Source organism: Haliotis asinina, chromosome 8 (assembly GCF_037392515.1).
Source record: "Haliotis asinina isolate JCU_RB_2024 chromosome 8, JCU_Hal_asi_v2, whole genome shotgun sequence".
NCBI lineage: Eukaryota > Metazoa > Mollusca > Gastropoda > Lepetellida > Haliotidae > Haliotis > Haliotis asinina.
Window position 1 is genome coordinate 3,226,136 of NC_090287.1, and position 13,010 is coordinate 3,239,145.

The 13,010-nt window shown below is 37.2% G+C and overlaps 1 protein-coding gene across 2 annotated transcripts in view; it reads left to right on the forward strand.

Moving 5' to 3' along the window:
• The window catches only part of LOC137293758 (sodium/calcium exchanger 3-like), a 100,678-nt gene that overhangs the window by 74,541 nt on the left and 13,127 nt on the right, over window positions 1-13,010 (forward strand). For both annotated transcript variants that reach the window (XM_067824471.1, XM_067824472.1), the window contains exons 3-4: window positions 2,546-2,667; window positions 11,731-11,830. In XM_067824471.1, coding sequence (XP_067680572.1) covers window positions 2,546-2,667; window positions 11,731-11,830 — 222 coding nt within the window. The remainder of the gene's footprint in view (window positions 1-2,545; window positions 2,668-11,730; window positions 11,831-13,010) is intronic.

Genomic DNA, 13,010 nt, shown 5'->3' on the forward strand with positions numbered 1-13,010 from the left:
CAGGACAGTGAATAAGAATATGTCTTTTTCATCATTTGCACATACATTTTTGATTGATAATTCTTGTAACACAGGACAGTGAAAGAATATGTCTTTTTCATCATTTGCACATACATTTTTTATTTATAATGGTTGAATGAGTTCTCATCACAAATTTCATGAAGCTTCCATGGGTTGTCCCTGTCACTCCCACCACCAGCTCACATATTCAAGTTTCATGCCTTGTGAATCTTTGTAATTGCAGGATCCCCTAGTGTTACGTCAGAATTGATGTTCCAACAAAATATTTGAAAGCCGTTTCCCTGAAGAATTAAAAGTTTGAAAGATTAATTTTTTGCCTTGTAGAGTGTTATTGATGTGTGATCCTTGTCTAGAATTTGTATTACATCTGACATTTCTGACAGCAGGTTCTTCATCTGGGAGTACACTGATGAACACATAGCTACTGTAGAGATGATAACCAGGATCGTATTCTTCACATTCATTACAGTTTCTTGTATGATGTGACATCATTGCTTACCTTTCCAGTTTTAATGGAAGAATTTTTACCAATAAGGCTGGAAAACGATACTCATGCTGTCACTGTTTCCTGCTAATCAATGGTTGAAGAGAAACCTGTATGCAAAAATCATTTTCTATTCATAACATTACTTCAACACTGGAAGCAGTCAGCTTCATTGAAAAGTTCTAATTGATTTTAGACGAAGATTCTGACCATGCAGAGTCTCCGGTAGCAGATAAGTATATGGGTGTGCCCTTGATAGTTGTATTGTTACTCTACCTGTAGCCCTAGCTCATGACATGTTACTGGCAATGCTTATAGCCTGCAAGTTTCCACAGCACCCAGCTCCAATACATGGAGCTGGCGCCGCCAGTCTGGCATGGTTTGACGTTATTTTTTCAGTTTACCACAGCATTTTGATAGTGTTATTTTTTATGATTTTTTCCCACTTTAGAAATATTGTGTGTTTTACTTCAACTGGACAGTGGCTGGTTGAGAAGACGTTGTTGTGTGTTGTCTGTTTTGTCGTGTGTTGTCTTGTGTGCAGTTCAACATGGTGCACCTTTACAGGAATTGTACAGTTAGGCATGACATAAACAATTTTCAACGCTTTAGTGTAATAATCAATTCAGTACAAATTAAGCCTTTCGGCCTTTGTTTGTAGCAGTAATTTCTTTTAATAACATTGACTCACAGCATGCTGTGCCATTTCACTATTCAGCTTTAATGATATGATACTATTTTGATGATTTAGTTATAACATCAACCTGAAATTATATTTAAGAAAATATTGTATGTCAGTTGAAAGTATAGGTACAACTTGTCAAGTGGTGCCATGTCTGTCTCCATGTTAATGATGAAGACCAGTTGAGCACAGTTCCATACAGATAGGAGTATTGTAGTGGAATGTTCATACACATGTTTATCGACATGGGGCAAGTATTTTGCACTAGGACCATAGACTTGTTTTTGCATGTTTACTATGATTATTTCCTTGTCTGTGTGTGAGTGTGATTTTCCAAGATCAGAGAAAATACCTTACATTTCAGGGAAAGTTTCATTGGATGTTTGGTCAGTGCATAGATTCTTGCAGTTCGTACACTGCAGGTTTCTGTGGAGTTTGGTGAAATCATTCTCCTAGTAACAATATCATTATTCCAAACATTCAAAGCTTGAAAACTGTTTTTTCTTGCTCCATCTATGAGAAAATAATTCGATATTGTTGTCTTGAAATCCCCCCTTTTTGTTAATGACAACGCATCTTCCATTTCCTTTGTCACATGTATGAAACCATCTTCAAGTTTCCTGTATTATTTCCAGATGTTGTTTGCATTTCCATTCTCAAACCCTTTAATGTACATGATCAATAACAGTTTTTATCCCTATTCTATCAAATCTGGCTGTAAGTGTCTCTGTAATTGTAATGATTATTTTCTTAACTCATTCTTACATTCTTCCATATGCTCAGCCAAGCCTAAATGTTATGTCTTACTAATATCTCTTGACAGTTGTTCTGTTACTATGCCTGTGTTTCTAACTCATAACTCTGCTATAGTAACACCTACTTCCAAATAACCCAGCTTTTCCAGATGTTTCAAATGGTTTGATTCCTCAAAAAGTGAATTAATGTTTTTCCAAAGCTTTTATATTAACATCATCATATCATTTTGGGAACAAGAAGATGAATTTTCATTTGGAACAAAAATATGTCATGAATGTATAAATACAGAAATAAATATCTGTTAAAATACTGTGCTTTCGGTCAAAGATGTCATAGTTTGGGTACTCATTTTTGTACTCGAGAGCGAAAATGAAGTGAATGTTATTGAAATTAATCTTTCATATCACAGTAGTCAACAATCCATCATGAATTTTCGGAATCAAACTTCAGCCCTCTCTTTCCTAACTCCCTTTCAGCCTCTCTTCTTATAAACTCGGATGTATCATCACTGTAGAGATATGACAAAGAGCCCAACCAAATAATAGGAGACAGTATATTTAACACCTTCTTTCAACATGTTTGTTTTTTTGTATTTTTACTAGGTAAATACACTGATGAAAGACTGACCAGTACTGAAGACCCCAGCCTGGCAGACATGGCCAAACCTAGACTTGGAGATATTACCAACATGTCAGTCACAATTAAGGAATCACTGGAGTTCAAGGTAACTAATTCTTTCTTAAGAAAGTCCAGCTCTCATGGGAAGTTCTTGATTTTAGCAATATGCATTTGAATAGCAAATATATTGTCAATATCATGACCTTTACATTTTATTCAAAGATGAAATTTTTGCATACTGGGCCACATTTGCATACTGGAAGATATAAATTTTCCAGACATGCTTACCATTTTCAGGAACACCTGTTGTCATCAATTAATTTCAGTTCACCATTTAGTGTTTGCACCCAGTGGAATCTTGCTTCAAGACATAATCAAGATTGATTATTGTTTTTGATGTTATGTTGAACTACTTCATCTGGTTCTGTGGTTATGGGCAGGCAGACTGAGGTACAGAAGAAGTCTGATGTTAGAGTGAACTACTTCCTCTGGTTCTGTGTTTATGGGCTGACTGTGGTACAGGAGAAGTCTGATGTCTGGTTGAACTACGTCCTCTGGTTTTGTGGTTATGGGCTGACTGTGGTACAGGAGAAGTCTGATGTCTGGTTGAACTACGTCCTCTGGTTTTGTGGTTATGGGCTGACTGTGGTCCAGGAGAAGTCTGATGTCTGGTTGAACTACGTCCTCTGGTTTTGTGGGTATGGGCTGACTGTGGTCCAGGAGAAGTCTGATGTCTGGTTGAACTACGTCCTCTGGTTTTGTGGTCATGGGCTGACTGTGGTCCAGGAGAAGTCTGATGTCAGGTTGAACTACGTCCTCTGGTTTTGTGGTTATGGGCTGACTGTGGTACAGGAGAAGTCTGATGTCTGGTTGAACTACGTCCTCTGGTTTTGTGGTTATGGGCTGACTGTGGTCCAGGAGAAGTCTGATGTCTGGTTGAACTACGTCCTCTGGTTTTGTGGTTATGGGCTGACTGTGGTCCAGGAGAAGTCTGATGTCAGGTTGAACTACGTCCTCTGGTTTTGTGGTTATGGGCTGACTGTGGTACAGGAGAAGTCTGATGTCTGGTTGAACTACGTCCTCTGGTTTTGTGGTCATGGGCTGACTGTGGTCCAGGAGAAGTCTGATGTCAGGTTGAACTACGTCCTCTGGTTTTGTGGTCATGGGCTGACAGTGGTACAGGAGAAGTCTGATGTCTGGTTGAACTACGTCCTCTGGTTTTGTGGTCATGGGCTGACTGTGGTCCAGGAGAAGTCTGATGTCAGGTTGAACTACGTCCTCTGGTTTTGTGGTTATGGGCTGACTGTGGTCCAGGAGAATTCCATTTGTATCATGAGTGTGATGCTGTAGGAGTTGTGTCAGGTTTTGTTGAGATGCCCAAATGGTAGTTGTAGATTACAAGTGACTGTTTGTAGCAAAGGATTAGATTTCTAGCAAGGAGCTAAACATGATATTGATTTTGTTCCTGCTAGATCCAGGCTGAATGACTGCTAAAAGGTGTTGTCAAAACAAATGTTTATGTCATGTACAAGTATTAAAGGAAAGTGTTGTTATTTGTGTTATTGGTCTCTGTTATTTACAGCTTGTTAGAAACTTTTGCTGAGTGAATATGTTGTTTCATCAATTCAATAACAATCACTGTCATGAAATTCTAAATGTGACCTTCATGAATAGCTCATAGCTTTACTCCACTGAAAACAAATAAGAACCATTAAATATTCCATCAAAGAAGCACAAGTTTCTTTGAAGTAGAATGAACTGTGAAGTAATGAAAACATTGTGTTGTTTAGAATTTGAAGAAACAACTGACTTCTTCAACAAGAAATTATATTTTTACCAGTTTGGGCAACTTTCAAGTCTGAATCCACCTTTGTCAAAGGGCTAGTAGAAAAGTGTGAGAAGCCATGGATTCAGATATTTAGATTTAGAATTTGACACAAAGAGCTGTCAATATGAATTACTTTCAAAGCTTTGAAATGTTTTTGGAGGTGCTTTGAACACATCACTGTCAATTCACCTTCTGCAGCTGGACCTCCACTTCACCCAGCACATCAAACATAAAGCACCAGAGAACTTCTCTATTATAAGCTGGAGGAGATTTCCTAGGCATAAAATTCAAAATAGCTTTGAAAATTACGTGCTTGGATCACTGAAAATCTGTGTTGACATCAGTGGTCTTTGAAAATGGTAAGCATGACCTGCCAGCTGTTCCCATCTACCTCAAGTTTCAAAATACCAAATACCCTACATGGATTTTATCATAAAATACTTCCAGTATTGTTTTGTTGTAAAGACATTATACTTTATACATGGAGTCAGTTGTCCAGTTCCCCACAAACAGCCCCACACTTGGTGTGCCTCTGTACATTCGGCTCACTTCTCCATCCTCAGTATGTGGGAGTTGATCCACTGATATTTGCAATCCATCTCTGCCAGTGTTGGGTGGACAGTGGTACCAGTTTATTTGCTCAAAATGGGATACAGCTATCTCTCTATCCAAAATCAATTGCACAAGTCTGAGGATCGATATGTTTCGGATTTATGCTCAGCAGTGGCCAAGTGATTGCAGCGCCACAACTCCATAGCTTCCTTGCAGGTATCTTTAATAAACATTTTATGTCCAGTGTCATGTTGGCAACACATCAACAATCAACATTTGGCAAAATATAGTTTGACTGTAGACTAATATCCTGAAGTTTAAAACAACTTGATTTGCCAGTTGTGTCAAAAATCTTTTTTATCTCAAAAAACATTTCTATGTGTGGTATGTTCTTTTGCCCTGATGCACATTCATGGAAGTGCTTGAATTCTGTTCTAACATACACTTCTCCCACCCAAAAGACAAGTGAAGTATGGTTGGTGACCCAGGATGATCATTAACACACTTCTGGGAAATACTGCTGTTGCATTCTTTGAAACACTGGAAATGGGTTGAACAATTGTTTCATGGTTTTCAGTAATACTGAGTTTCAAACAGTCTAATTATCTTTTTTGAAACAGCACTCTCCCATGAAGACCCTCAATGTGCAATGAGTCATTTCAGCTAGTTTGTCAAAAGATGCTCTTTGATTTCGATCCTCTGAGAAGTGTAGTTCTCTTGCAGAACTTGATAAAGATGGTAGTTTTTCAATAGTTTTTTTTCTTTCCCATGATGGCTTTGAACTAGCCCTTGAGAGGGATTTGTCTTTGTATATCAGCATTACATCATCTGTGGTCTTCCATTGTACAGTCTTACATATGGGTAGCTGCCAGGAACACAGCAGTCTTTGTGTTGGCAATTGTGGTCTACCTCTCCCTGTTGGGACTGCAACACAATCTGAAGTTTTTCTTGTGTCAAATACTTCCTTGATAGATAATGATTGATTTCTATTGCTTTCTCACTATTTGTATCATTATCGTTAATCAAAGTTTCTTCTTGGAATAAATTTGAATGATTTCATGCTAAATTGTTTAAAAAACATGTCTATTTGTTGTCTACGAAGTTTTGACTTGACATTTGAGTACAACAAACAAACGGACCATTCCAACTTTCATATCCAATTTTCAAAAAGTTTATGAAAAACTTGGAAATATTACGGGAAAACTGGGAAATATTAAAGGAATGTTTGAATTTTTCAGAGATCCTTTATTTGTTTCTAGCAGTATATATGAGGGCATTGACAAAACAGCAAATTTACCCGCCTACTTGCAAAGAGAAACTTTAGCCACTTGACTGGATTTTTCATTCCTATAGTATAAATGTTACTGACAGACCTAAGTTTACTGGTAATCTGGCAATCATTCATGAATATTCATGTCAAAGGAATAGCTAGTCCATGGCCCGGCACTTAGTCACTTCAGTCAATGGGATAATCACTACCAGTTTCTGATGAATAAATATTTTTATCAGTAGTATATGTGTGAAAGATATAATTACAAGTTGGAGACCTTATCCTACTTAGGATTTAACATTTAATAAACATGTGACATTACACATCATATAGATGATATATATGTATATATGAATCACGTGTCAAAGTTCCTGGACATCAGAATTTGACAGAGCATATATTCATTCATTATCCAAAGTAAGGAATTGCATACTTCAGCTGTTTTTAAGCCCACCATTGTACCAAAGATTTTTTACATCTTATCCGAAAGTTTTTGGTTCGTCTGTGTACATCATTTCAACAAATGTTTGTCTTTCTACAATTGCTCAGTTGTACTGATGCATGGCAACCATTTTAGTAATATCATTATACCAAGTACTCAGTCACATCTGTGTGTAAGATGCTCAGTCTGTGCGGGGTGGGGGAATCTAATACATCATCAAACTGCCGGACAATTTTGTATCAAATTACCTTTGCAGTGGTTATATGACAAGCTCAGAGAAAGGGGTGATAGGTTAAAATTTAGCCACCATAGCATTTGTTTTTAGAATGATGCATATGCCAGTTAAGCATGTATTAATATTTTGAGGCGTGATGTGAAATGTAATATGTGTAAATGTCAACACATTCAACATTGATCAACTGTTCCATCTGTTATAAGTTATGCATACCTTCACCATTGCTCAGAAGATACTTAACACTTCATCCTGAGCTACACAGCTGTATAAAAACATGACCTACACGTTTTCCGTTTTTTGCAATGAAATTTGCACAATACAAAAAAGTCATTACCTTCAACAAGGAAGGACCTGTTTTGAAGCAAGGGCTGAGGGCATATTTGTGTTTTTATGGGAGTTTGTTGTGAATTTTTTGGCAGAGAGAGTAGGTTACCTAAATAGATTATGTAAAACGAATATTGAAACTGAAGAAACAGATGTATTGGGTAATTTCTTTTACATCCAGTATCCAGGCAGAATTGTTTTGTCACTGGGGCAGAACAGTGCATATACATAGCACACAGCCCCGGCTGATGCTCTGGAATCTGTTTCATGCTTGTTTGATTCCTAAAGCAGATGTTCTCTTTGATAAAACAATCTTCCTGGAGCTGCATGTGCACCTCAGAAATATTCCGCATTGCAAACTAGCGAAAGTATAAAATCAGTTTTCTCAGGCAGCAGGTAGTGTTTGGATATATTGTAATATATGTGTTTTATTTCCACCGAAAGAAAGTGCACTTCTTAAATATCCTCAAAACCTAGTTAAGTATATATTATTAATCAAATCCCTGAGTGGAGACAAGTATTGATAAATATCTATGTGTTGGGTCCTTGAGGGGAATTCTGTAGATATTGCATGTTGATTTCAGACGATAAGAGGAGAGAATTACTGGCAAGAAAATGTACCCTAAGGCTTTCACAACTTTAGGATTGTCGTTACTCTGTGGGTTTGGGAGTAAAATAGACTTGAAAACTATTTTGGTTTAGAATATGGTTATTGTGATGGAAATATGTGATTTATGCTGTATGCATGTGTCACACGTCGCTGATGAAGTAAGAATTTCTATTTATTTCTACTTAGTTCTTTCAGGCGTACTGTTTGATGATGAAACGTAATCAAGATAAGTTAACAGTAACAAAGTGATACATAACATGGCCCTTCATCTTGTCTTTCTTGTGACCAAGATTAAAGGAAGAGTGTAAGTGCATAGCCTAATGTATATCTGTAAGTACTTCAACAGCATCTTGACAAATACGAAGCTAAACCTGTTTTGTCTATGACAGAATGAGGTGAAGTCTGTTCCTTATTTCATCACTCTGCCGATACGTTGTGGAGACAGCAAATCAGTCAGGCGCTTATCACCTATACGTCAGAGGGTTCTGGTAACAGTCTACAAGAAACAATTCTTTCACAGACACTGCTGTCAGAAGCCCATAACTTACCTTTAATATAGGAGTTTGTTTTCCCGGGGTTGCATCCCTTGGATATATTACAATGCTAATTGAACCCAGATTTGACCTGATTATGATTCTTGCTGTGTCAGCACTTTGTTACCTAAAAGGTGAAGACTCATGTCACTTGCTTTCCATTCAGTTGGCAAGCCATGATGCTTTGATATAATGATGAGTAAACTATTTTTTTACCATGGAAAGAAACATTACATGTTCCATTTACATTTCACTTACAGAAAAATAAACTGTAGATATTTATGTTGCTATTGCCAAGAATGATGCAAATTGTAGGTAACAATAACCTAACTTTCTGAGTGCTGAAAATGTTTTGTTGTAGACATTTCCAAACTTGACATACCAGTGAGGAATATGTAGTCTGATGGAAAATGAAAATTCCCATTTTGACAATTGACATGCATTTGCATGTGTTTATAATGGCTGCCACTGCCACCTTTCCACATATCACCTCAGTTGGAAACTGATTAATAAATACTAGTGCAGGCTATTGTGGAATCATGCTTTTAGTAGAGATTTTTCATGGATGTACAAGGGGTTTTGTGGCTTGTATTAGCTGTAGTTATTGAGTAGAACCACTTTCACATTCTTCCTAATCAGATGCTAATAAAGATATCAAAAGGACAGATCATGAAGTGAATGTACATGCAATAACTGAGTAAAATGTCTCGTGTGCCCAGTTGTTGTTCTCGGATACAAGCCATCCATGTTGCATCAGCTAAATACATCAACAGTCTGCAGTATGTTAGAAGAAGACACTGTAGACTATATAGACCTTTACGAGGGATGAGGAAACAGGCCCATGCATCTACCACTAAGCTGGGAAGGTATGTCTGGATGGTATGGAGGGCTAGTGGAAGAAGCAAGGCCATGCTGAACAAAAGCAGTATCCTTGGAAAGGGAAATGATGAGAAGAGCTTTGCACCACTTTTAACAGTTCAGCCATCTTGGCCTAAAACTATTTCAACATTAAGTCGGTGTCATTTTAGCTGTTGTCTCCTGGAAAGGTGTGAAAAATACATGGAAGGATTTAATTTGTGTTTGCATGTTGTTGAAGAAAAAAAGTGTGATGGTGGTACTCAAGTGTGGGGGCTGCTCTCTATACTTGCATCATTATGCTACTTTTATTGTAACATTTACATGGGTGTACGTGTAGGCTGACAGTATTGCAACACACTCTTGCCATATAGCCTCATATGCCAGAAGTAAAGGTTAATAAGCCACTTCTGCATTCAAGAACATTGCTGAATTGATTGCGAGATAGGAATTTGTCAGGAATTTGAAGAGAACAATGTGTGTTGTGTATCTTCAAAAAAAAATCTTTTAAAGTTCATGTAAGAATGTTTTTGTCCCTTTATGACCTACAGTTAACAACTGACTTTCACTGTTTTCATTGCAGTATTGAAACATCATTGTTTGAACACCTGTGCTAATCATTTCAGAAAACATTGACAAACTTCGTGGACAACAACTTTATTTATAATAACTGTATTCGGTATTAATGTTACTCGCATGACATCTTTGAATGGCATATATGACTCATGTTTACACTGAGAACATGCAATAGCCAGTTGTATTGTAGAATCAAATATTGCATCAACTGTAGAGTTGAGTTGAATTTTATGTCATGTTGGCACTTTTTCAGCCATTTAGTGATGACACCACATAGAGCAAAACTTAAATGATGTGAGTTTTTGAAAAGCATATTTGTTTATTTCATTATTACTGACAAGCAGAAAATGTCATAGCACTAATTTCAAAAACATGAAATAAGTCATTTGCTTTACAGAGTTACAGTTTACGGTACAAATCAGACACTTGTATGCTCATATTGTTCTACGTTAATGTCTATTTAGTTACATTTGGTTAGGTTAGTTTAACTTAGTATCATCAGCAGATGAGAAAAGACTGTTTAGAAGCACTTCAATAATGAGTGAGTGAGTGAGTTTAGTTTTACGCCGCACTCAGCAATATTACAGCTATATGGCGGCGGTCTGTAAATAATCGAGTCTGGACCAGACAATCCAGTGATCAACAACATGAGCATCGATCTGCGCAATTGGGAACCGATGACATGCGTCAACCAAGTCAGCGAGCCTGACCACCCGATCCCGTTAGTCGCCTCTTACGACAAGCATGGTCGCCTTTTATGGCAAGCATGGGTTGCTGAAGGCCTATTCTAGCCCGGGACCTTCACGGGTCCACTTCAATAAATCAGCCATAGTAGCAGATAGTTGTTACATGTTTACATCCCGTACAGTAAGACACAATAGACGGCATGATCTGCATGCCAGTGGAAACTTTTTAAAGTTCTTCATGAAGCTGTGGCAATTGTTATCATTGACCAAGCCACGAACTGCAGTAGGTTATCTCTGTCAGCCCAGACACTGATTCAGTTGATAGCTCCTGTCTGCATTTCCTTGAAATCTTTTCCCAGAGTGAGTTAAACTGCTAACTGATAGTTGAAGATTAAAGGGCCAAAACCAAGTCTGTATGATGCGTGCAGCTAAATTCTCAGGGTTTCCCAGAAATCAAGAAGTATTACATCAGTGTTAATTGTCATTTCAAGAATGCAGTCTCATGAAAAAAGTACCGCGAACATCAAAATGTGTCAATAATAATATGTGTCATGTGACTGTAAGGTCATCTGTAAAACTGTAAGTCATGTAAACACATATTGACATGCAGTGGTATTGACACATAATCTACTGTGTTTCCCTTAACAACATTGTTGCAATTCATAAACATCAAACACAGCAGTACAATGTGCTCTGCAAAATTACTGTGTCCCTAACTAGTTAATCCTTATCCATTAATGAGGGCATGAATGGCCCAGAGGGCTCAGGTGTTTCATTAAGCTGTTCAACAGCATACCTAATTGTATGATGATCCTAATGGGGCATAATGCAATAATCACTCTCTCACTGTGGAATGATCTGTAGATCTGAAGGTTGAATAATGCCAGTGATCTTTGACCTTTCAGCACCATAACAGTAATCAGTTCTGATATGCGACACTTCTTCCCACATTGTGTTGACAGTGTTATGACTCAAACGCTGTTTACTGTTAACCCTAGTATGGTGACCTTACATTTTGACAGATGTTATATTGTCAGTTTATATTTCATTTTATGGTTGAACTAATTTTTGGAAATTTTCAAATACATACTGCTGGTGACTATATTGTATTTTAATGACAGTTTTAAAAGTATAGTAACATTGTAAAACTTGATAACATCACATTGTTTCTGAATATTGATGAGGTGATGTTACCGTATGACTCAGTCAAAGAAGGTAAAATCCACCTCACTCACTAATGATTGCTGTTGCTTTACAGAGTGTTGTGGATAAGCTGCTGAAGAAGGCCAATGTTTCCCTGGTTGTTGGAACATCGTCATGGAGGGAGCAGTTCACAGAAGCCATCACTGTCAGCGCTGGTTAGTACTGCACTGATTTCACCTCACTAACTCTTGAGCTTGTCATGTAAGGCATCCTCAAGCAAAGGCCATGATTATGTTACTTGTTTCTGTTAAATGCACTTCTGTCCATAATGAAACATGAACTGGCTTTTCAATTTTATCTGTTCTCACATCCAGGCTTTAGCTTTATTCAGAATCTGATAATATTATCATTCATATTCCAGTAAGTTAATGAAGGAGACAAATTGTTTTCATCATGCATACATTTTATAGCAAGAGCATGAAAACCAAATGAGTTAAATGGCCATGCTTATACAATAGAATACAGCTGAATCTTAATCATATACTGTGATGTTCAAGAGAGGTAACAATCTAAATGTTCATTCATACTGGCCATATTTATGAAGCTTAACTGTGTATTGTTTTAAGAGAACACAATCAACACTTGCAAATTCTAGAGATTTGGCAGAAATGTGTTGATGATAAGATTGAATTTACATTAAAACACCTTAAGAATATCCCAGGTGTTCTTTTGAGGCATCTAATCAACTGCAACTGATCTTTAGCTCTTCGACCAGTATATATTTACATATGAAATTGTTTTCATTTTACAAATTCTTTATAAACATGAATATCAGCCTTGTCTCTTTTTTCTGTTTAAATGATTTGTAAAGGAGGGAATTTTTTAAGAGAAAGTTTCTGATTTTATTGACACTTAATCATATTATCATTTACAGAAGCTTGCGGGGGTAAATTCTTTTATCTAAGAAATAAGCATTGTATGGACCGTCTAGGTTTCCGTGTGCATATGTATACAAGGTACTACCACTAACTGGTGATGGGTCGCAAGGACTAATATTAAACAGCTTGCACCGTGTATTTAGAACCTGTCAATAACACTACTATAAATGATAATTCACTGTTTCCTGAAGTCTACCAGTGCATCCCTGTCAGCTGTGTCATCAGTGACCATGGTCGCCAGCTAGGGACATTCCCTGATGGTTCTACTGTTTACTATGCATTTCCATAGTCTTATAAGCAGATTTCAGCAGATTTTATCATTCTCATTCAGCAGATGGATTTGAAATGTTTAGTAAAATCAGATTGTTTGAATTTGTCGCCTGGTTTATGTTGGTTAATGAAGTAATTGAAAATGTTTTCTGGTCTTTCTATAAAAACAAAGTAAACCACAGTGATT